This window comes from Hetaerina americana, unplaced genomic scaffold (genome assembly GCF_022747635.1).
Source record: "Hetaerina americana unplaced genomic scaffold, ioHetAmer1.1.p SCAF_5, whole genome shotgun sequence".
NCBI classification, from domain to species: Eukaryota; Metazoa; Arthropoda; class Insecta; order Odonata; family Calopterygidae; genus Hetaerina; species Hetaerina americana.
Window position 1 is genome coordinate 51,591,338 of NW_027287095.1, and position 26,016 is coordinate 51,617,353.

At 38.1% G+C, this 26,016-nt stretch overlaps 1 protein-coding gene across 1 annotated transcript in view; it reads left to right on the forward strand.

The window, feature by feature from the left end:
• Positions 1 to 257: 257 nt before the first annotated feature.
• The window catches only part of Fer1HCH (Ferritin 1 heavy chain homologue), a 28,315-nt gene continuing 2,556 nt past the window's right edge, over positions 258 to 26,016 (forward strand). The window contains exons 1-5 of the mRNA XM_071592461.1: positions 258 to 451; positions 571 to 642; positions 24,514 to 24,632; positions 24,965 to 25,123; positions 25,463 to 25,591. Coding sequence (XP_071448562.1) covers positions 573 to 642; positions 24,514 to 24,632; positions 24,965 to 25,123; positions 25,463 to 25,591 — 477 coding nt within the window. The 5' untranslated portion in view covers positions 258 to 451; positions 571 to 572. The remainder of the gene's footprint in view (positions 452 to 570; positions 643 to 24,513; positions 24,633 to 24,964; positions 25,124 to 25,462; positions 25,592 to 26,016) is intronic.

Here is a 26,016-nt window from a genome sequence, read left to right on the forward strand (position 1 = left end):
AAAGGCAACAAAGGCCTTGTCATCAACATAATGATAATCGAATACTATATTTTTGAAGTTTGAAGAATTTTTTCTTTCACAAATAATAATACGCTATTTTTGATTATTTATTCAAATAATTTGAGAAAAATTGCTTTTAGATTTATATACGCCATTGTAGTGATGTTATTTCCTTTCTCCCGTCTTGGACTTACCGCTTTTCAAAACGTTGCGCATTGTTGCGCACGCGGCTTCTATTTTGTTAGCTTTGATATATGGTCATGCGCAAACTACGCATCTGATATGACTTAAATGTGTTGAGAGTTCGAGACGTTCGAGGAGGAGACCCATTACGAAAGTGATTATTATCTAGCCTTTCAATATCTGACTTCAGGGTTACCTTCTGTGCCAGTGTGTGCAAAGGTGGCTGTTGAGTTTCGAGTGCTAGTTGAGTGAAACGGCATTTCCTAAGGTTAGTTCCCGCAGTAAGGTTAGAATTCTTAATATAAGAAAATAATAGTTTGATCAAAACATTAGAATGTTGCGTTCATGACTGCAGTGAGTTATAGTGCCGAGCTTTTTTTTCCACAGCAATGAAGACTCTACTGTTCGTGGTACTTATGACCATTCCTTTGTTTGGAAGTGTTTCAAGTAAAACCCAATGTAAGTATTTTCTGTATTTTAACTAACAAATGAGTAGCTGTTATTAATGATACAGCTATTCATGGTTAATATTTTCATTGGTGTTGTTTATTGCGTATGCATCTTATGCAATATCGCGTGTGATGTTTTGTAGGGGACTTAAAGCCAAATGATTTGTGAAGTAGGTGGTGCCAAGGGAGTTCTTAAACTTCCTATCGAGATACACAGTTTGCGTCACCTTTTCTGTATATTTGGTAAAATTAAGTAATATGGGTATAAGCAGAGCTTTGGGCGGTGTCACTCAAGCTGTCATCATTTAAATAATGACATTGTTCTTATCATAGCGCAACTTTAAATATATCATGTTTGAACAGAAGGTATGTCATGGATATAGTGGGGTATTTAACACTTGTCGCCCTTACTCGGTGGAATTTCTCCATTGTATAGGCAATAGAAACATGGCAATTAATTGCGGAGTTACTGTATTCCTATTATATGTTAATTTGGATATCTGTCAAATTTAATCAGTGAATTTTATTTTATGGAAATAAGGTTGTTTGTGCGTAGACCTGGCAGCCTTCCCGCCTACTAATGTTGATGATGGCTATTAAAATTGATTGAAATTCATTAACATTGATGGGAACTCTGCTCTAATGTTTACAATATTTTTTGTGGCTTGCAAGCATACCACGCAGTGGTAGATGATACAAAATGAAATATTTAATGTTAATTTCTTCTCAATTAGAGCTATTCTGAAGGTGTACTACATTTCACTTCAATTGGAACGTATCTTAATCGTTGTCGGCTTGACATCGTAATCCCAACCATAGGTTTTATTAAAAATGCATTCAATCTTTGCAATCTTGATTTAGTAATTTTTTTGTTCAATGGCTACATGCCAGCATACAGGTACAAGCCTGTAGAACTCATCACCTTGAAGAAGATAATAGACTAACATATACGTAATTTATGATTGTTACGAGTCACATTGGCGATATAAACCATATTGAAATATCATAGTCACGTCTTGAGTAAAATTAGTCAGTTTTCAAGATATTCTTCACTTAAATATTATAATATTAATTATATTATATTAAAATATAAATATTTATAATATTATAAATAGCGTGATTAATTAAATGTTTTTAGTTTGTTTTTAAAAAATGAAATGATACAACATTTCACTAATGCCTGTCGTGTTAATTCTAACCTATTAATTAAATCAAATCTAACAATTATCTTGTGACATCAGGGAAACAAATGACTTTTTGTTGCATTTGCTTATAATTGTTGGATTACTGAAACAAAAAGTGTGTCCACTTGCTGGACTACTTCTCAATCCTATGCATCTGATTGGGTGCCTGGATCAGAGGCCACAACTTCCTGCTGTACTTTTCTCATTCACTGTATAATGCTGTGGTATTTTGTGTATGCGTTTGCGATTGTCATAAACGTACTTTACAGTGCAGCTTATTTTCTTCCTGCCTTGAAAAGTATGCTCAGAGGATCTATTTGAAGTATTTGGGAGCATTATCATCCATTCTGGATATTTTGTGACTCAACTTACAAAATACATATTACATGAAATCATTCCTGTCTGTGAATCTAAATCAATACTGCAATAGGATCACAATATTAGTTGCTAGCATGTATGTAAAATATGTGGACAAAATCCATATGAATGCAATTATTTCCTTAGAATCCGTTGAAGTTGGCCTTTTATTTGAAGACACCTTTTATAATTATGCTATGACCATTACAATTCAGGCAATGAAGTCCATTTCTGTTTTTCTTCGATTTCACATACTTTAAATATATGCCTTTTCAAGGAAATTAAAGGAAAAATACTGTTGGTACTGCAAATGTCATGAAAACTGTTCTCAGTCATCAGTGTGGTTGATTCCATCCATGTGTTTGAGTATTTTACAAGTCTTTTCATGGACTAAGGTGTAACATTTTTATGTTTGTATGGTTGAACATACACATTATAAATGCTGCAAATTCTGTAAGGGAGCTGGGTCATAAAATTTGCCATGTGTAGATAGATAGAGGTCTTTATTTGGGCGAAATGGAGACCAAATGGTCCCTTCTTCCATTTAACCCATTGTCGTATACATATTATATTAGGCATTAAAATGGTAGTATCTATAATGATTTTCAACTTTCTTTCTTTGGGTCTCAAGGGATAAAATATTTTGAAGCCGTATATGATGAGCTTTATGAATTGAAATCTAAGAATTAGTTGGAAAATGTTTGCAGTTAAACTTTGCCTAAGTATTAGGCCTGTATATTTTTGTTTTAAATTATTTCCATTGCCCTGTATTCATTTTCATTTGATTGGTCTTTTAGCCAAAATATGGATTTATATTTAAAGGTCTTTAACTTGACTTGTTACTGGTATATCTTTCCGAAAACTTATTGAATCTGTGGTTTTACAATGTGGAGTGTAAATTATTTACTTGCTTATTTGACTATCTTGTTCCACTTACTTTTCTCTTGAACATGACTGTCTTTCAACTCTATCTGTCTTGTCTGTACCATTTGTTTTCTTGAGTTTACTTTTGTGTCAACCTTTCTTGAGGCATCTTTTTTCACCGTTCCATTTGATGGGAAAGTTCCCAGTGTGCATTTGGTAAGCTATTAAACAAAGGCTTGACTACACCAAAAAGAATAATTATATGAAGTAGTTTGTCAAAGCTGCACTTCGATTTTTTAATCATATATAAATCATATAAGATCATCAAATTTCCCGTATTGAAATGTAATGAAATAATTGACTTTGTAATTCCACACACTTTATTTAAAAACACACGACCCAGGTTTCGACGTTGAACGTCATCATCAGGTGGTCCTCATAGAAGCACGCTGGCTATATATACCTTCTGATCATAGGAGGGGGGGGTTGGTCAGAGAGGGAGGTCGGAGGGGTAAAAAAGGTTACAATGTAGCTGGGAAGAAAAGAGAATTACATTTTTGATTTAGAAGAGTGGTAGGTCTAGGAGTGGGGAGTGGGAGGGATACAAAATTTCGTTGGCAAGATCATCTTTCCAACGGACACCTTTCAAAATTTCTAACTGCTCCAAAGCATCGAGCCTTTGACCTTTTTCTTCAAAATGAATAATTTTTGTCACAAAGTCACTTTTGTGATCACTTTCGATGAGGTGTTTTGCAAAGAGGGATGTTATGTTCTTATTTTTTACACATGTTTGGTGTTCTTTAATCCTTTCTTTAAATTTCCGTCCTGTTTGTCCAATATACTTTGTGCTACAATCCGAGCACTTTAACTCATACACTCCACTCCTCTCGTTTTCGGGGACTTTGTCTTTAGTGTGAGAGATCAGGTTCTTAAGGCATGAACGACTGTAAAAGGCACATTTAATTTTTTCTTTAGGTAAACTTTTAATTACTTTTTGAGAAATAGTCCCAAGATATAGTATTCTCCGCCATTTGGCAGTGGGATCTTTTACATGTTCGGGGTTGTAAATGTGGCTTAAGGCTATTTTTGTAAGTTTATTCCGGTAAAGTTTATTTATTAGATCTTCTGAATACCCATTGTTTACTGCTAACGTTTTAATTACATTAAGTTCCTTATTTACATTGAATTTTGACATAGGGATAGCGGTCAAACGGTGGATCATTGCATGAAATGCCGAAAGCTTTTGGGTGAAGCAATGCCTTGAAGAGGAATTAATTAATTGGTCTGTATACATTTCTTTCCTAAAAATGGAATACTGTAACCCATCTTTGTCTTTAGAAATGGATAGGTCGAGGAAATTCAGGGAACCTTTTTCCTCTTTTTCACACGTGAATTGTACATTAGAATTGATAGAATTTAGATGTGCTAGAAACTGATCTAGTTGCCTATCAGAACCTGTCCACACACAGAAGACATCGTCTACATATCTTAACCAACAAAATACATTATTAATGAGAGGGTAGGCTGAGGAGAACAAAACTTTTTCAAAATTGTCCATATACATATCGGCCAGGAGTGGGGACAAGGGCGAGCCCATGGCTAAACCATTGGGTTTAGCCATGGGCCCCACTCCTGGCCGATATGTATATGGACAATTTTGAAAAAGTTTTGTTCTCCTCAGCCTACCCTCTCATTAATAATGTATTTTGTTGGTTAAGATATGTAGACGATGTCTTCTGTGTGTGGACAGGTTCTGATAGGCAACTAGATCAGTTTCTAGCACATCTAAATTCTATCAATTCTAATGTACAATTCACGTGTGAAAAAGAGGAAAAAGGTTCCCTGAATTTCCTCGACCTATCCATTTCTAAAGACAAAGATGGGTTACAGTATTCCATTTTTAGGAAAGAAATGTATACAGACCAATTAATTAATTCCTCTTCAAGGCATTGCTTCACCCAAAAGCTTTCGGCATTTCATGCAATGATCCACCGTTTGACCGCTATCCCTATGTCAAAATTCAATGTAAATAAGGAACTTAATGTAATTAAAACGTTAGCAGTAAACAATGGGTATTCAGAAGATCTAATAAATAAACTTTACCGGAATAAACTTACAAAAATAGCCTTAAGCCACATTTACAACCCCGAACATGTAAAAGATCCCACTGCCAAATGGCGGAGAATACTATATCTTGGGACTATTTCTCAAAAAGTAATTAAAAGTTTACCTAAAGAAAAAATTAAATGTGCCTTTTACAGTCGTTCATGCCTTAAGAACCTGATCTCTCACACTAAAGACAAAGTCCCCGAAAACGAGAGGAGTGGAGTGTATGAGTTAAAGTGCTCGGATTGTAGCACAAAGTATATTGGACAAACAGGACGGAAATTTAAAGAAAGGATTAAAGAACACCAAACATGTGTAAAAAATAAGAACATAACATCCCTCTTTGCAAAACACCTCATCGAAAGTGATCACAAAAGTGACTTTGTGACAAAAATTATTCATTTTGAAGAAAAAGGTCAAAGGCTCGATGCTTTGGAGCAGTTAGAAATTTTGAAAGGTGTCCGTTGGAAAGATGATCTTGCCAACGAAATTTTGTATCCCTCCCACTCCCCACTCCTAGACCTACCACTCTTCTAAATCAAAAATGTAATTCTCTTTTCTTCCCAGCTACATTGTAACCTTTTTTACCCCTCCGACCTCCCTCTCTGACCAACTCCCCCCTCCTATGATCAGAAGGTATATATAGCCAGCGTGCTTCTATGAGGACCACCTGATGATGACGTTCAACGTCGAAACCTGGGTCGTGTGTTTTTAAATGAAGTGTGTGGAATTACAAAGTCAATTATTTCATTACATTTCAATATGTTATTCAAATTCCACAAAGTTACGCCTGAGACAACAAATTTCCCGTAGTCTATGCTGACTTAGTCTTGTGAAACATGATGATATTCTAGAATTCTTGTAATCTAGAACAAAGAAATAGAAAGCTGATGAAAATTCTTAGGTTCTGGAACTCATAAATTGGGGTAAATTTAGGTTTTTTCAAATAAAGCACTCAACTTAAGTTATTAAAGAATTAAAGGCTTAGCAAGGTATATTCAATGTTCTAGGTACGAGGGTAATTTGACAAGTTATCGTAATGGAATAGTATTAATGACCTACCTTAATGAAACCTTATTTATTTTTCATTGTAGTCTCTGTACTCTAATGCACTTGGTCCAGCGATGTTCCAATGTCTTGAACCCATCTCGAAAATTAGATTTCTTCAGGGCTATAAAATACCACTCTACTTCGGTTATTAGTTCTTTGTTTGAAGAGAATCTCCGTCCACCGGGGAAAAGTTTGATGTTGGGGCAGACATAGAAATATTATGATGCCAAATCAGGCGAATAAGGTGGCTGTAACAACAATTAGTACCTTAGTTCACGTATTTTTGCCATGGCAACGACAATTGTGTGTGGGAGTGCATTGTCTTGATGAAAGATGACTTTCTTCCTTTGCCAAACCTGGCTGTTTTTCGTGCAAATTTTGCTTTAGTCGGTCCAGTAGGTTAGCACAGTATTGTCCAGTAATTGTTTGACCAGTGGGAAGATAATTTATCAGCAGGATCCCTTTCGCATCCCAGAAAACTAAAGCCGTCACCGTTCCGGCCGACCGTATTGCCTTTATTTTCTTTGGTGGTGGAGGCACAAAATGTTTCAGCTGTTTTTAATGCCATTTTGTCTTTGGGGTATAGTAGTGGACCCAAGTTTCATTGGTGTTCCCAAACCGGCGCAGAGAATATTGTTGGTTGCACTTAAAACGGGTCAAACATTGTTCGTAAATTTCCATTGTGATGCGTTCATGATCCTGCGTCAAAGAGTCGCGGCACCCATCCAGCAGATAATTCTCTTATAATCAATTCCACTGTTAAAATGTGATCTACCCGTTCCCGTGACATCCCTAAAGCTTCAGAGATTTCTTGAATTTCCCTGGCACGAAATCATATTGGTAGATTTTACCAAGGAAATAAAAAAAGACAAACTCAATCGCCGACAGATTCGAGTTCTCGTTTTCCCCTCGCACGATACGCCTTCCAAACAAAATAGAACGTTAAGAGTCCGGAAAAAATAAACTAAATTAAATACTAAAATTTAATGATTAAATCAAGCACAACAATAGTTGCAAGATGTACGAGGGTAAGTTAATATAATAAGTCGTCGCAAACGTCGGCAAGACTAACGCAGGAACCGTTACGAACATTTCATTGGGAACGCTTGCAATGTCCACCTTACTCACCGAATTTCACTTATCACCAAGTGATTGGGCCTGTTCGGGCCCCTAATAATCATTATGGTGGCCGACGTTTTGAAATTGATGATGCCGTTGGCAGCGACAGCAAACAAAAGACAATGGCTATCTAAGACGGCTATCAAGGATTTGTTAAAGAGATGGGATGTGCTGGAATATACAAGGTGTATGTAGGAAAGAAGTAAATTTCATGAAGTTACCTCGATTATTATAGCCTCTCTCCAGTTTTGCCTGTTTTTTTATGGAATTGCCATTTTAGTAGTAGTATTAGAACGGCAGGGAGTGCAAAATAGTTATCACAAATAATTTTAGCATTGAAAATTTACATTGCGACAAGAATTGAACAAATGTGTCCAGATGACAAAGATTACAAATGTGGAAAGAATATGAAGACAGGCATTCTTTTCAATTTATAAACACGTGTGTCAATGTACCCAGTTATCATTTAGGTAAGTTGTTGCTGATGATTAGATGTACATTCACATTTATAAATGAATTGGGAAATTTTTTCCATTATTTTTTTACTGAATGGTAACATGGATACAGGAAAAATGATTCACCTTTATAAATAATTAGCGAAATTTACTCAGTTTTATTTCCATATAAAGAAGGCATTTCACAATGTTAAGGGTTCTACAGTTCACTTTCAAAGTGAAGCTATGATAGTTTCATGGATTTTCCATGCCTCATAGAATTACTGACAATTCCCAATTTGACAGATTTTTCTTACCAATTCAAAATAAAACAATGTAAAAATAGTCAATGTATGAAAAAGAGTGGAATTTTTTGAATAGAAGAAACTGAGCACAGCTTATTTCTTCATAATTCTCTAGGTAATGGCTCACTACAAACTAATAATGCTGCATGTATGGCTGGTGCTCGGAACAATGCCCGCAACTCCCTTGGGGTTTACTGTGCAGATTTAAATTGAAACCGTCTTTATGCATTGTTTAAATCATCGTTCCGTTTTTTCAATTCAGGGCCAATTGACTCCCATCATTTCATTGGATTTGAAAGTAATATGTTGTAAAGAGCGTAACTGTCAGTTCGTTGGCTTTTTAGTATCTCCATTCGTCTTTCGTTTATATCCGTGTTTTTATCTGTCAGATCCTGGTGCCACATATCCTTAACAAACAATCGGCCTCTAGGGTCTCCGGAAATTTTTTTTGGGTCGCGGCATCATTAGATAGCGGCATCGTTGCCCGCCCATCCAGCGGAATGTACCCGTTTTGTTTTACTCCCATTCCTAATCGAGATGACGTAGATTTTCTGTCCCATCCAAGCTATGGATTTTGATGCACACCATTTATATGCCCGCTGCGTAACGTGCGAAACCGAAAGTATGAAATGCTGAAGGCCACCTTGTCCGGTAGCCTTGAGAGAGTCCGTGCGACCAACTCGTTCGAAACCACAATCCAGTTGCTACAATGTGTACTGGGTGCCCCGTGGGAGTGAGATTTACTAGACTTAGTCAATCTTGCATGTCCAATTCGTCGCCACGTTCTGCAGTAGGGGTGGCAGTGTGTATCAACGAGTAGCTTGCTTTTCGGGGACCCGATAATTTATTTTTCGCCTCTCAGTTAACCCAGTTTAATTGCTCTCGTGAAGATAATAATGCCATCAATTGCGATCACTGGTGCATTTTTACATAATTTTGGAATGATGCTTTCATAATATTTTTTTGCAAAGAGGCACAGTGTAGAAATTATTCGATTTTTGATGAGGGAGTGAGTGATTGTTTATGGTGGGGTTAATCAGAATTATAAATACCTATTGCAAATGCTCATAGTCTATAAACCCACGATAAACGAAAACAACCTTCTCTATTTTAAAGTGAATGGGAATTTTTCTTTCTCGAAACTCGTGATTTTTTCTAAGTTTGCGGTCTTTTCTCATCTATATTTTGATCTTGGTGGGCACCACATTCGTAACAAGCTATGGTTTTATAATTCAGTGGTTAATTTTAACTGAGTGTCGAATTAGTTTCAATAAAATCATTCGAGAAATTAGAAGTGACTCGAGACTTGGATTTCTTATGCACTTTGACGATTTTGTGCGTTTCTGCAAGATCGTTAGTGAAATTGAGCATGGTTATTAATTATCCGTACCTATAGACTCTAAATAATTGACCCTCTTCAATTACTTAGGTGAATTACTGGTCCACGTCGATGAAAAAATATTCATATCCTAGTATTATTTATTTCTTTTACAACTTAAGAATTGTTCCACCAGCTCTGGTTTTTGGTGTAAAAATTGTAGAAGATTTCTCTGCAACATTTCCTTCTGCGTTTTTCCAGCAATCTGCTAAACTTGTCAAATTCAATCACCCAAATTTCCGGAAGGTTGGCCAAGCTATTTCTCCAAGTTATGAGTGGATTAAAAGGCATCTAAAAAAAAATTTAAATTTCATGTCAAATAACTGAATTCATATCCTTTAAAATGTCCCTGAGGGTAATACATGCACGTTAAAGTGTCACGCTTTTTTCCGCCAGTAGGCTAAGGCTCCCTTCTCGTTTTTTGTTCGAGTCCGAATTAGTTAACAGAAGGATTTTACTTCCTTACTCCTCCGATTACTTTTGACGTTCGTAGTATTGTCGCATTTTGGGGTTAACTATTGGCTCCGTGCTCCTCATATCTCTGTTCTTCAGAGGTATTACTCCGTCACTTCCCCTATCCTATAACCTATCTCTGAAATCTAGTGTCGTGAGACCCAGTTTTATCATCATCAATTGATATGTGTACGCGTAGCATTGCGAATAGAATAAAATTAATTAAAAATGACGCATTTGACTTCTGGATGCAAGATTCCTTTAAGTCGCGCTGGGCAATTGTCGTGGACTTAACGCCATTTAGCGTGTCTCCACGCTTCGTGCCTTTGGAATACCGGTGGCGGAAGGGAAGACATTCGTGTCTTCCAGTGTAGCTAAGGTCTCCTCGATGGGGTTCGTATGCAGCATCGTCAGATGCGGCAAGGGGGATCATTAGGGGGGAGGGATAAAAAGAGATGGTGGTGTCCTTGAGGGGCTTTAGCAAGTGTGTGTGTGCAAGCGCGCGCGAGGCCGCGTAGCTCGTTTTGCCGAGCTATCTCGTGCCGACACGAGGGAGTCATCTCCCACGGACAGAGCGCTCCTTCCGCCGTGGAAAGGGATCACGTGAAAACGCGCTGATCTCCCAGGAATCTGGCCAGCCCTTCATGTCCCTGGAGTGTGGCTCCGACCGAGTCCTTCCTGGAAGTCCGCCTACGTTATTAATCTAATGCCGCATCGGAACGCGTGGCATTTTTTTTTCTTAAAACCCTAATTCAAAGGGTATTTGCAACCTGAGACACCTTCGATTAAGGCCATGAGTGAGGTTTATATACGTTAGTTTTTAGTCCAAACCGACCGTTATGAGTGTACGGTTTCCTGAAGGCGTACTTATTGCAGTAATGATGCTCAAATACGATGAAGTGGTCGGGATTGTTCATGAAATCGGAGCTGTCGATATAATCCACGTTGAGGTAACGCCCGCGCCAAGTAAAGATTGGATGTGACGCAACACATTATTAAAGTCAAATATTAAAGCTGAAACGAGTAGATATTTGCCATAAGCAGTTTGGAAGCTTTCATGTGTTACAAATGTGGAGGAGAAAATGAAATATGGATGGGACCGCAAGAAAAAAACGAAGTTCTAGGCATGTTTATTTTATTTATTTAACCTGCAAGCTACCGCTAGGGTTTGTGGAAGGGGTGATTACACACCAGACTAATTTTTACCAGATCATGACACTACCGCGGTCGGATAATGTTATTATGATACCCTATCATTCGTCGAAAAAATGACATCATAACTCAATCTGTTCTACACTTAATCTCTTTAATTTTACTGACATGATATTTCTTACCGTAATACGATGGGGGTAATAATACATTTTCAACACCATTGCTAATGAGACTCCCATCATAAACTTTGAACATTGAATGCGAAAAACTTTGCTTCGAAAAAATGATCCATCTAAGCTGGGATTTGTGAATTATTTTCCCGCTGTGAAATTTCTCGCCATTGTGCCCGCGGGCCAGAGGGTGACTTCGCTTAAGTTCGTCAAGCGTAATTTCCTTGAATTTGAAGTATCATTTTACCGGAGAGGCAGATAAACGCTCAAGTGCCAAGTATGGTGGACGAAGAGAGGAAGTTACTTGGGGTAAATCCGAAAAAGTTAGCGAAGTGGGTGTAGTAAATATTGAAAGGTGACGGGATGTTGAAAGCCTTACTAGTAGGGGAGGGTAATACTATGACTCATCGTAAAGGCCTTATTCGAGATGCGTCCTACCCTCGACTATTATGACCGTCCTAATGATTGTTTAGATGCAGATAGATTGTAACAATCTGCCCATAAGATTTTCCCCAATCAGTTTTGATTACTTCACACACATTACTCGACTCAAGACTGATACATCCTCTTTCCATGTCTTACATGCGCGCAAAGTTTCGACCATTTCATACTTTACAAGCGTTTTGTGCGTATCTATTTTACCCACCTTTTGAGTGTTTGAATTTTGTATTTTTAATGGTTTCCCTTTTGTTTGCGTGAAAAATCACATTTGTCTCCTAATAACGACACTCCATGCATGAGAGAGAGAGCGCTAATACGATATATATTCGTATAAGCGCTCGATTCGTGTATTTATGTTGCCAAAACATGTCTCAGATGTTAGTTGCTTGTAAGCAATAATTATTGGTTTGTAGTAGTTTTCCTAGCTATTAAATGTTGATGCTTAATTTCACTTGAGTTCCTTGAGCTGACATCTTTCATCACCGAATGTCATGCAACCTTGTCGTAATGCAACCTTTTCGTAAAGCATCCTTGACATTCCTATTGAATTATTTTCCTTCAGTTATTCTGGTTTTCTGTAAACCGTTCTCTGCCTGTGCCAATTGCTCCCTTCTCCTACTCTTAGAAGTTTGATATTCCTTCATTCCATTTGACTTTCATTATTCGGCGGCGCCACATTCTCTTGGTTTTCAATTTTCTGTTCTTTTCTGATCCTATGTCCGATGCCTCACAGCTATTGAAAAGTGTATTCCCACGTTTAAGTTGTAATGAACCGCTTCCTTATACTTGGAGTAGCACCATGTGTCGATAGTTACCATCATTTGACGGTTGTTGTTTTTCTTCTGAGAAGGAACTTTCGGCTAGCTTATTCTGCTAGCTTATTTCTTCCATCTCTATTGATTTTGCTGAATAAATATGTAAATCGATTCGATTATTCCTGTGTGAGTTTTCCTAGCCTTATATGAAGGTAATCTACCTTGACTCGTCGAAGTTTTATTCTTTTGATCATGAGGTTGTAATTTTTCGTTAATTTTTCTTAAGTTTGCAACCTTGTCAGGTCGCCTTTTAGCTTTTCCCTAATTCCTCATTGCTTTCTCATTTTGCTTATTAAATATCGGAGAGGCCAATGCACATCCCTGTCCTGCCTGCCTAGCTAAATGCTAGCCTGCTCTTTTCTCAATTTTGGCGTATTTTCTTCTTTTACCACATCTTAAGCACTGCCGCCTTTCTCTGCACAGCGCATTTCAGACTTATTGTTGTCATTATTACATGGTACGCCACAATCTACTGTGAAGTCGTGTGGCAGGAGGTCAATCTCTTCTGTTGTGCTACCATCTATTTTCGTTTAGGTGCGCAATGCAGTTTTTTTTCCGGCTAGTTCTTTCAAAATCGCAATTAATGTACCAGGAAGAATATTTGCGGCAGCTATCGTGAGCACTGCGCTGTTTCATCCTGAACAGACATAGCAAGAAATAATGAGCTCTACGGCCTCTCAATAAAGAAGAAAGGGGAAGAAAACTCCAATGGCCGTAAGGATTAGTTGCCAATCTCTCGTCAGACCAAATGTTGTGTTGGTGTGACGGGAATCACGTCAGGGACCAACCACAACCTCTCGACCAGAATACCCTCTGTGGTGGTTTACGGGAGATTATTTTTACGGAGAGATTGGCAACTAATCCTTACGGCCATTGGAGTTTTCTTCCCCTTTCTTCTCTGAACAGACATATTTTCCTGCTCTAATTCGTCCGCCTGAGATTTCCCAGTACCAAGTGACGTGATGCTCAGTGTTATCTTTATTTAGAAGGCTTGGCTGTCCGTCATTGGAATCGAGTTGGGGAGAGTATCCGTCAGGAGATCGTGCACTCTGACTCATAGTCTTGTGATTTTGCGTCGGATATTGGCGTGCGTTTTAGGATTTTGCTCTTTTCGGATTTATGTTTGGGTTTTCATCTATTCAGGGTTGGGCCCGATGAGTTTTGTAGCCTGTCGTGTTACTAAAAAATAGTACAGAAAAAATTTTTTTGAGTCATAAAATGATGGGAGAATATTAATGCGATGGAACGCGATTCCCCATGCTTTCTACGGTTTTCGCTTTTTTTCGTCAGTTTTTATCCATTTTAGTGGCAATTGTATCAATATTTTAATGATGGTTTACTCTCATGGAAGCAAGATAAGTTTTGAATATGTGAGTACGTATTCCCTAGTACCAAAATTTCTAAGTGCCGTATTGCGTTTAATTTTTATTGTGCGTCATTCTAAGGTATTTTTGGCCCTGGTTTTTTTATTGTAAAGGGTTAGATAACTTTTTCAATGAGTTAATTTGTGATTCTAAACAAGCCATTAGAACGAGAAATGTGAGAATTCTTCCCAACTCTTACGAATGCGGTTTCTTAATGTTTTAAATCGAAAATTCCTACCATTATGGTTGATTTATTTACATATGGAAGCCGGGGAAGTAGAACTGCATATGTAAAAGAGCATCTGTGAGTTAATCGAGCGTATAAGTGAAAAGATTTAATGTCAAGGTTTCCGACTTAAGTGTGTAAATAATCTAGTGAATACTGCCTGTCGCTTGAGGGATTGAAATTATTTAGTAGTAGGTAAAAATATACGTCGTTATAAAAATTCAATTCCAAATCTTTTTCTTATTTGCTAGTAGATACTTCCAATAGATATGTGCTAGTTTTCCAGTACCATCCCTTTGCCTTCCTTATAATTACTTAATGACTCTCGTTCTAACGTCTTTGATCACTAAAAAGTATAGTTTTTTAGTGCAGGGATCAATAAAAAACCTATCCTAGGCCGATAGACTGCTAATAATACACAAAGGGAAGCATGTACAAAAGTTACTGAGAAATTAAGTTTACTCCAGTTTATTACTGTTAATTAAAATATTCTGCCTTAAGGAGTGTCCTTAAAGGTTTTTCTTCATGTCAATATTTTGCGTAGGCCATCCAATTGTCCATCAAATCTTTGAAGGATGTTGGTAGTGTGATTCGGTCTGTCCATTTAACTCGTATGCATATATTCTTATCTCCGTTTCTTAGGTGTAGAAAAACCTAAGGTTAATATTATCGGTTAAATTGCAGTATTTTGAGAATGAAATATCTTTTCGTTTCGCTTTTTTTTAAACCAAAGCGGTTTTGCTTCAATACATATTTTCTCTCTGTCAGGTATTATGTATTATTTCGTACATGATCTTATCTGTTCTGGAAACTTCTGCTGTTCCTCGTTCCTAGTCTCGTCCCCTATATTCACTCATCACTTTCTCGATTTGCCCCATCCCCCAAACCACTCGCTCTTTTGCCATACGTCTCCATTTGGTGATGCGACTGGCATCCGTTCTCTCGACAGCGTAACGTATTTTCTTACTTGTTTATTGCTTGTACATCCGGCACACATTCTGTCACGATCCACTCATTCCTCCACCCTCCTATTTTCATTGAAAAACACTCAGTACCGCATGTCCTCTGCATTTAGTCTAGATTTATGCTTGTCCTGGCGTACTTAAGTTTCACTTGTATGAAATGTCGTGGGGAGGGGTGCAGTTTTTTACGATGCCATTTTTGCAGCTATATATTACTTTTTCACGTACCAAACTTTTGTGTGCATATCCACCACCTTTCTGCGCTATTGGGCCATCCTTCAATCCCTTCATCTATCCTGTCATATTCACCAACCTACCTGTGTAGAATTATCCTCTAGTTCAATATTATCGCAGCTTACACTCACTGTGCTATTCATTCTTCTCATTCTCCTTATTATACTTTTTAATTTAATTTCGTATTGAAATAATAGTAAGGAATTTGAGAATGATAAATTATAGTTGGAGGTAGAAGGCACGAGAAAAATTTCTTTGAATTAACGTTACTTCGCATTTCGATTAACAGCTATTGGTGCAGTGCCGTAAAATTTTTACCCGTTAATTTTAGCTTGACATGTCTTCGAAAATATTCCCGTCCCCTTCGGTTAATAGTTACGATGACTGTGACTGCAACCTCCCTAGATTAAATGGCCGACGACAAGGCGAGCAGCGACAGGATGTAGTCACGTGATCTGAGTTGGTATGTGCCTATATCTCTCTCTTTCTCCTTCCCGAGAGAGAATTCGGTGCACCCGTACGGCCTTGCGATGGGTTGGACTAGTGAGTACGGCCTGGCGACGGGAAGAGGGGTAGGAAGGCCATGTGCGAGTGCGGTTTGTTCCCATTGTTTTTGGCGACTCCTCTTAGCGAAATGTAGGTCGTTGAACTCAAAGCATTCGCGTAAAATGTCTCGGCAGCTTCTTACTTGAGTACTATGTGCCATTTTACTTGTTTTTATTCGTCTAGAGAAGGGTTATTTGTAATGAAGAGTGTCACGTGTTGTCTTGTTCGTTGAGTCGTACCCATTGGGCGGTGGTTTACCTTGCGTGTTCATCCGCCTACCTTAAGCGGTGAACTAACAAAAAAATATGGTAAATTACCGGCAAAATGCGGTTATGTTAAGTTAAATAAAAATGTAGCAACTGCGCCTGCATAAGTGAAGAAAAATGCGTGTGAGGCGAAGATTCAAACAGAAAGCAATCCTTAACGTTGGACTACATACATAAACTTGCCACCTCACCAACCAGGGGTGATACTATTCTTGATTTCTTAGCAACGAACATAACCGAAAAAGTCTAAAATTCAGAAACTATTAAGGTGACCTCAGAGAAGTAAATGCTAAGAAACTTAGCATCTCTATATGGGGTAAGAAATAAGAGGCTTGAAAGAAAAATTTACTTTTTTAAAGAAGAGGACAATAATGGCTTAAAAATGCGTGTTACTGAGTGATTTGCAAATTTTAAGAAAGATAGCAAACACCGAAATAATGAAGATATGTAGAATCACTTCCTTGACATCACGCGCTCAGCACTGGCTCATTCGAAGTTAATTTAAAAAAAGATAACTCGGGAACGTAGATGGCAACGTGGATGTTAGAGAAAATTATTACGATGTTAAAGGCTCTGTCAAGGAATGTCAGGGTATGTCAAAGGTATGTCAAGCCTAGATAAAAAATTGAGGGATGATATCTCTAGTGACAAAAGGAATGAGATCACTTATGATTATAAGATCTCCCTTTTATACTCTTATTTTCCCTTTAAAGGCTATTTATCCAATGCGTGTGCGACACATGGCAGAATTAAACTTAAAAAAGTGCGTAGTGATGAATTTTCGGAAAAAGAGCAAAACCCTCCCGTACGCCTCCTGCATCAGGAACACCGGAATAGGAAATGTAGACTTGATTAAATACGATAGGCGATACCCTCGCCAACGACCTCTCCTGGGTGGGCACACACAAAAATACAAGGGCAATATGTTGAAAAGCTGTCAAAAAATTAGGATTTATTAGAAGAGTTTTATAATCCGCGATCCCCCTTATTTCAAACAGTTTTCGCAATTCCGATGTGTACGTGACCTCGCAAGTATTTTTGGCCCGCTAAGAATACATCAACCTCTCTTGAGCCTCTGCATAGATGATATGCCTCAGAGAGAATGGGGTCCTTTTCCTTGGAAATTCACCTCTGGAAAAATCCCCAGATTTGGCTGCAGCCCTTTTTCCTTATATACCAACCGCAATCACTGAGGTATGTTGAGAACGCCGAAAAGAAACTCAAAAATCGGTTAACATCTTGCGTTGCGGCGAATGATTTGAATTTTTTGTTCATCTGCGCAGTAATGCCATTCATGTGAATGAGTGACTGGTTGATACCGAACACGCTTCAATGGGAAACGTTACGTACAAAAATCCAAACTCAATCATCAATCCATCGATACATTTTGCTTACGGCCTTGAAGGAAGTTTTGAATTCATGCAACTACTTATTTAGTCATTATATTAATATTAGTGAAGCTAGTGTGGTTTATAATCAACGGCTTTTCGTAGTTAAGAAAACCAAGTTGTGTTTCCCAAGGTATGCTCCTTAGCAAACCGCGTTGGTCTCTGGTGAAGAGCCTTGACCATATTGGAACTCCATGACGTTGCTCTCTATTATTTACCCAAGGTAATTGTGTGGGAAATATTAATGGTATCCGTGTGCTATTTCCTGGAGATGTTTGTTTCAGCTGGCACAAATTGGCTTGGTATTCTCTAACCTCGCGCAATTTCACCTTACGATTTGGGCATTATAACAGAAGTCCGAGAGGAATTACTTTCTTGAAAGGCGTAAAGGTTGAAATGTAATGTAATGTAAAGTCCGAGAGGAATTACTTTCGTGAAAGGCGTAAAGGTTGAAATGTAATGTAATGTAAAGTCCGAGAGGAATTACTTTCGTGAAAGGCGTAAAGGTTGAAATGTAATGGCAGGGGAATTTCATATGGGTGAAATGTAAGATTAGCGAAGATTTGGTTTAGAATCATTCCTTGGTTCTAATGCATTGGTCCTTGAGGGAAGAAGATTAGCTTACTAAGGAGTCTTTTGCCTGGGGACTGATATAAGCGGATTTAAGTAGATTGAATCTTGACTGCACGAGTGCCTGAATTAATAACGAGTGACGAAACCCATTCACGTGTATTTCGTAAACTTGTATGAACTGAATATATAGTATTTTTTCACTCTAAGGAGGTTCTTATTTATTTTTATAGCGCGTTCTAACATTTATTTTGAGCTCTTTTTGGGGCGCCAATTTTTTAAACTGAGATTCCGACCCTTTTTTCCACAAATTAATTAATTTAATTGAAAAAGGCGGGTAGACGCTGTTATATGCACACTATTATAACTACTACACAATGGCGCTCAAGATCTCAGTGTTTTGTGAGAACATGAATTTCGGGAATATTAATCCGGTATTCTTTTTGTGTTAATCCTCCACTTTTATAAAGGCTTCGATTTTCGTTGTGAAACTGTGAAAACTAACATAGTTACCCTGTTTTACTATCGATCTTTGATAGAGTCCACTCGTGGCTACTAAACAGAACATTTTATCAATATCACATATACCTAACTTTACGATGTAACCATCTTAAGGAGAAAGGTGAAAGAGGTAATGGAGTGGATAGCGGCAGATGTTGCTTTAAAGTTAAATTTTAAAGAAAGTATGAAACGGATAATTTACGGTTAGGACTGAAAAGACGATTATGCTGTCAGCAGGAAAGGCAATCATATTTTGCCAAATAAAATGGCGAACCACGGGACTCGTGAGCAGTCAGGTTTTTATTCATAGCCAGTAACATATATATCCGATTAAATATGTTTTTCGAAAAATTCTGTAACAACGACTGTTGGAATTAGATGACACAAGTTAATGTAATACTGGAGCGCTAAACTGCTGCCAAAGTGCCGAAATATGTGAGGTTCAGAATTTTATGTCCGTTGCTGGATTGCAAGAATAAATTTGCGCATTTAATATACATACATTCGAGGAACGTGGTCGTGTGGTGGGTATAGAACTGCGTTACTGACTAGAGAGCCCGTGTTCGATTCCTAGAGATACCCCTGGGCTTCACTTCAGCTGTGTGATTTTTCAGTTACCAGGTCTTTCTGGGCAACCAAAGGCGGCGAAGGACGAGGAACTGCGCCCCCGTGCCCCGATGTGCGGATGTCGCGCGCCTTTGGGGTCAGTATTCCTGGGGCCTCTACCCTCAACTGTCAAACCAGCCTTTGGGTTCATAACTGTGATATTGTTTTACTGTACAAATTAGCCCGTACTTCTTATTTCTTGATACTGGCATTACTTTCATTTTCTTATGATTCACTTTTTTCCCAATTACTTCATAAGGACCGCCTTGGTCTTTCAATTAGTATTGAGTGAATTTTCTAGTCCTAAATATTCAATAACTGGAAGATTTTATTGAAATCCCACTATGACTTGGAAGCATTTATCTTCCCAAGCTTCTAAGCTTCAATCGTCATCAACTCCTTATTTCATCGTCGGCTTTTCAATTCCATTATATGGGGAACTAAGGTTCACCCTGATCAAACTACTGATACCCCAGTTTTCGGTCAGACATCTTTTATTTGAGTGTACCTGCTCCACTATGCGACTGCAGGAGAGCATTCCGCCAATGAATGAAAAGGTTTTCATTCCAGTCGCATTGAGGTAGGCGTCTCTGAATCATTTTGAAGAATGCCCATTGTGCTTGTATGTGCGCGCCCCAGCCATGTTTAAGGCCGGGATTATGGTTTTGGAGCTTAACTGACATTCCCCTCCGCGCCTCCTGCGTCCCAACCCCTTGTGGCCCGTCATGCAGTTATGATGCACTCACCCTCATCCGTCCCTCGCAGATACCAACGCCAATCGGTCGTATTTCTCTATCCTTGCACTGTCTGTATGGGTGAATAGGAGCCCAATGAAAATGAATCTCGATTCGTGGACGTCTTGAAATAGAATTATCTCGAGAGATACATTGCATGGAAGTGATTTAATAACGATATGAATGGCCATTCATTCGGTACTCTACGCCAGGGAACCATCATCAACAGCCTCCCTTCATTCAGTCCAACATGCCTAGCCTATTTCTGCTCCTTCCTCGATTTCCTGACATTTTCCCCTCTATCGCAGCCTTCTAACAACTCTTTACCAGCCATCAATATGCTTTGCATCCATTTGTCTGTCTCCTTAGGATCTCTCCCACCAAACTTCTCTCCTCCCCCATCATGCCAAACACTTCCTCATATGGATTGCTGTCCGCCCATTTCACTCAGCGATTGTATTGTTCAGTCGAAAGGAGCATTTCAATGCAGCGCATTGCACCTCTCGTATTAATCCATCGTTGCCATAGGCAAACTGAACATGATTCAACCTACAACGGCTGCCGCTGACGCAATTCTTGAGTAAATTGAATTGAACTACAAACACGTGCATTTGACATTCACGTAGTAATACAGAAAACTTAAATTTCGTACAATAAGTTTGTGTGAATAAAAAATGTATGGAACGGTTGTCGTAGATATTGAATGGCGTGCAGCTCTGGAAATGAAAATTTTCTCATTTTGTTCTGTAAATTAAATGATGAATGCCTATAATAATCGAACATTATACTGTTTTTCATCATAATGAGCGGACAAATATCGCAACACCCTCTGGAACTCCAGTGACAGGAGGTCAAATGAAAAAAAATTGTTTTTAATTTTCTGTTAAACTAGAATTTCGCAATTACTTTTACGAGAGGATAATTAATTTCAAAACTTAAACGTTTGTTCAACGTAAATTTCGCATATACTTTGTGCAGTAACATAGTATTTTTATCAGTAAATCGTCAAATAAAGGAATACTACCTTGATCAAAAATTTCCCGGAATTTATTCAGAAAATTAAAAATACAAGTTTATTCATCTAAATCTATATTGTCCCCTTCAAAGTAATCCCCATCGACTGCAACACACTTATGCCAGCGCTTGATCCAATCCTCGAAACATTTTTTATATTCGGTTTTCGGTATGTCCATCAGTGCTTCCTGCGATTTTTCCATTACTTCCTCTCGGCTGCTAAAACGCGTTCCCCGTAATGGTTTTATAACTCGATTGAACAGAAAGAAGTCGCAGGGAGCCAAATCAGGTGAATTCGGTGGCTGTTGGATGGTATTTGTTGCATTTTTCGTCAAAAAATTACGAATAATGATAGCACTGTGCGACGGTGCGTTATCATGGTGCAAAATCCACGAGTTTTCTGCCCACATTTCTGGTCTCTTTCGGCGAATTGCTTCACGCAAACGTCTCATAACGCCCAAATAATACTCTTTGTTTACTGTCTGGCCTTCTGGCAAAAATTCATGATGCACTACACCGTTGTAATCCATGAAAACCGTCAGCATTGCCTTCTTTTTTGACTGAAAACGACGTGGTTTTTTTGGTCTCGGCTCATTTGGTGAACGCCATTCACTTGCCTGATGACTGGATTGCGTGTCGTACTCATAAACCCACGTCTCGTCTCCAGTAATGATCCTTTTGATGAATGTGGGATCGGATTCAGCCTCGCAAATCATGTCTTTTGCGACGTCAACACGGTCTCTTTTTTGCATGAAATTGAGGTCTTTTGGCACCAACTTTGCTGCTACACGACGGAAACCCAAATCATTAACCACAATGTCTTGGGCGGATCCATAGGCAATGTTCAAGTCCTCCGCTATTTCTCTGATGGTTAATTTGCGGTTATTGACCAACATTTCTTTTACTTTATCAATTTTTTCACCGACTTTCGATGTCGATGGTCTGCCACTGCGTTCATCATCTTCGATTGACTCACGACCACTTCTGAACCGCTCGTGCCACTGGTAAACGACCGTTTTTTTTAGAGAATCGTTGCCGAAACACTTTTCCAACATTTCCAACGTCCGTGCGCCACTAAATCCGTTTTTTACGCAAAATTTAATACAAGTTCGTTGTTGCAAATTTAAATCCATTTCTGAAATTGTAAAAAATCGCCAACACACACAGAGATAGATGTACTCTTGGCTACGTAACTTTTGCAAATGTCAAGTTATGACACTAAGATTTAAAGGGAATATCAACAACAGATGTACCAATTTAACAAAAAAAACAGAACTCAAATCGGAACGATGGGAGCGCCACACGGTGGTTATTCCGGGAACTTTTTGATCGAGGTAGTATAGTATTTAATTCGTTTTTTGATGAAATTTTGAATTAATGATTGAATTTCCCGGGTTTTACCATTTTTTTTCAAGTCTTGCGTTTAGATATCAGGGCTCTATGTACGAGGTCTGTTAAAAAAGTATTGCGAATTTTATTTTTTCCAAAATTATTTATCTATTCATTAATATCTATTTTTTCCCGTTCAACGTAATCCCCATTCGATATAATACACTTGTGTCAACGTTTTTTCCAATCTTCGAAGCACTTCAAAAAATCATTTTTTGTGATCTCGTTCAGCTCTTCCTTCGATGCAGTCTTTATCTCGTCAATCGTAGCGTAGCGTCGTCCTTTCATGGGCCTCTTCAGTTTCGGTAACAAGAAAAAGTCACTGGGGTCGGAATACGGTGGCTGCGGCATCATTAGTGTGTTTGTTTTTGGCCAAAAATTCGCGCAAAAGTAACGATGTGTGAGCAGGGGCGTTGTCATGGTGCAAAAGCCAATTTTTGTTATTCCACAAATCTGGGCGTTTGTGGCGGATTGCTTCGCGCAAATTGCGCATAACTTGCAGGTAATATTCTTTATTTACCGTTCTACCTTTTGGCGACAACTCATGATGCACCACGCTCCTGCATTCGAAGAAAACTGTAAGCAAAACTTTCACATTCGACCGAACTTGGCCCGCATTTTTCGGTTTGGCTCGTGCTGCAGCTTCCATTGGGATGATTGAGCTTAAGTTTCCACGTCATAACCAACAACCCATGATTCTTCACCAGTTATGACCCTCTGGAGCAAATTTTGGTCGTCGCGGATTGGGTCCAACACCTCATTAGCAATGTTAATACGTTGCTGTTTTTGGTCGACATTGAGCAATTTTTGTACGAATTTCGCGGCGACCCTTGTCATGCCCAAATCATTGGTGAAAATCGAATGGCAGAAGACAATCGATATGTTTATGTCCTCAGCAACGTCTCTTACGGTGATTTGACGATTGGCCAATACTATTTTCTTCACGTCATCAATGTTTTCGCCTGTCGTTGACGTGCTCGGGCGTCCGGCACGCTCTTCGTCGTTTACATCTTCTCGGCCCTCTGAGAGCATTGTGTACCGCCGATAAACGTTGCTTCGGTCCAAGGTAACTTCTCCATATGCCACAGTCCACATTCGGAATGCGTCCGCGCACTTAATATCGTTTTTCCCACAAAATGTGATGCAGACTCTTTGATCCATTTTTTGGTACGGGCAAAAATCGAAGACAAGCCAAAACACGCCCAAGCAAGGCAGCTGTCAAAAATTAATGGAGCATTCAAAATGACCGAGCTTTTCGGCAAAAGGGAGAGACATAAGTACCGTACATAACGCCGTAAAAAATCGAAAATCAAATATACGTAACCCGCGGAAATTCAAAATTCGCGATATTTTTTGTACACACCTCGTACCGATCAACTGCACAAGTTGTGGATTCTTGTATTCTGCACAGTGATTTTGACTATAAATATCCTACCTGACAAAAGGGATTAATGGGGATAGGTTTAAGGAAAAGTTAAGTTAGTTGGGAAGCAGCTTTTCATAAGTTTAGTGTACAAGATGATTGCATTTGTACTTTTATTCTGGATCAATAATTATATGGAAATTTATATGACTTGTGATGCATCCCTGAAGAGGACGTGCATGGTGGTGCGCACGTACATGTTAGTGGCAAACGTTTTTACATAAGTGTTAATTTACCCAATGGAGAGTTTCCAGATATATTTAATAGGATGGAATAAAAATTAATATCAACCACTTATATGATGGACCACCACCGTACTAAGGTCATGAATAACTGGACAAGCAGAAGGAGAAAACTTCTTTATTATTTTATTTATTGGGAATTACATTCATCCCATTTCATTACGGTTAGATATGTTTAATTTTTTCTCTTTATCTTAAAGAGATTCTACTTACTTCTGGGCCATGCAATAAGGACTGGAGGGAGAGGATGTCGTCATAAAAATTTAGCCACTAGGCAATGCTACCAACCTATGCTCCTTATGATGTAACCGCAATATTTCTTGAGTGGTAAAAATCAATGATGGATATGAAATGGAAAACCTATTTGTTCTCTCTCAGCAATAATATTTTCTGGATCTTGTAGCATGAAAATTCCTGAATTACTCCTTAGATCAAACTATTGACTGTTGATGACATGGAATCCCCCCCTCTCAAATGTACTGAAGGGTTAAATGTGGCTTGCAAGATACATGCAACATCGCATGCATGCTTTTGTATGATGAATTTTTCTTGTTACTTTTGCATAATTATTTCTAATTTTTTTTACAGGTGACGGTGTGTCACTGAATATAGACACAAAATGGCTCACTATGGATCTAGAATGCAAAGAAAAAATGGCGGCTCAGGTGCAGACAGAACTAAATGCAGCAATGACGTATTTGGCCATGGTTAGATTTGTTTACATAATTTCCCATGATGAACTTATGAAGCAACAATGTTGACCAGTTGTATTGCATGAATTAGTTTTTTTCTTTGGATTATCGTTAGTTTTCCTCTTGTCTTGGCAAATTTCCATGTGCAGTACTTCCTCCATAGTACCGCTTTTATTTATCTTGCCAAAATAAGTATTTAAAGGAATAAAATTTTAAATAATTTAATGTATGAAAAACATATTTACCGTTTTAATTAAGCTCTTATTATTTTCTGCAGATAATAACTTTGAATTAACTTCCAGCTGTGCAGTGTATGTAATGTGGTTGTTTTACTTTTTTCTTGTTAGGGTGCCCACTTCTCAAAAGATCGTGAGAACCGTCCCGGTTTTGCAAAATTCTTTTTTGAGAGTGCATCTGAGGAAAGAGAGCATGCTATTAAAATAATTTCATATTTACTTATGAGGACAAATCCAGCAGATTATTTGAAAGGTCTTATTTCTGAACCGGTAAGTTTTTCTAATTGGTTAAATTTGGAAATATTTTATGTTTTTTTCACTTAAATGGAATTTTAATATGCATTGAACTCTTAACATCTGGAATAGTATTGCAATTCATTCCTTTAGAAGATGTCTGAGGATCATCATTTAATTAGTTATCAGGGATCAGTTGAATGAGCATAGTTTTCAAATATACCATTGTCTATAAGTTAATAAGATACTGTTATGTTTTTATTCTGTTCTCTACTACTCTATATCTGCTTAATTCTTATTTATATGTTCAGTTTTCTCATCATTTTGTATTTGTGTTGTTTACGATTGAATCAATTGTTATCCTTCAATTGTCAGAAACCTTTGAAAACCGAATGGACCTCTGGTGTAGATGCATTGGAAAATGCCCTTAGTTTGGAAACTAACGTCACCGTAAGCATTCGTGATATCATTTCATCGTGTGAAGGTGGTACCAACGACTACCATGTAAGTGAAAATTTGTGTACTAATATTTAGCTATGCCATAGTGAAGTATACCTTTCATTGTCCATCACTTTCTTTTGAAGTATGCCAAAGATATTTAATGTATCCCAATTACAGGAAAGGGATTTAGATGAAGGCTAATTATACATTTAAAACCTGAAGTCATGGTGAGATGCATAGTATCTGAATATACATTTAAAAATCCTTCGTAGTAATGTATATAGAGGGATAAAAATTTTTATAAAGTAATAATTTCCATACCTATGCCATCCTTGTATGCTTTTTTGATGTGAATCTTGTAGATATTTCACGAACTCATTTCTAATATAGGTTCTTTTAGGAATTAGATCTGAAACCCTCAGGCCATTAAGTTAAAAGAATTTTATGTATAGGTTTCATCGTTAAAAAAATATTACGAGGCTAGGCTG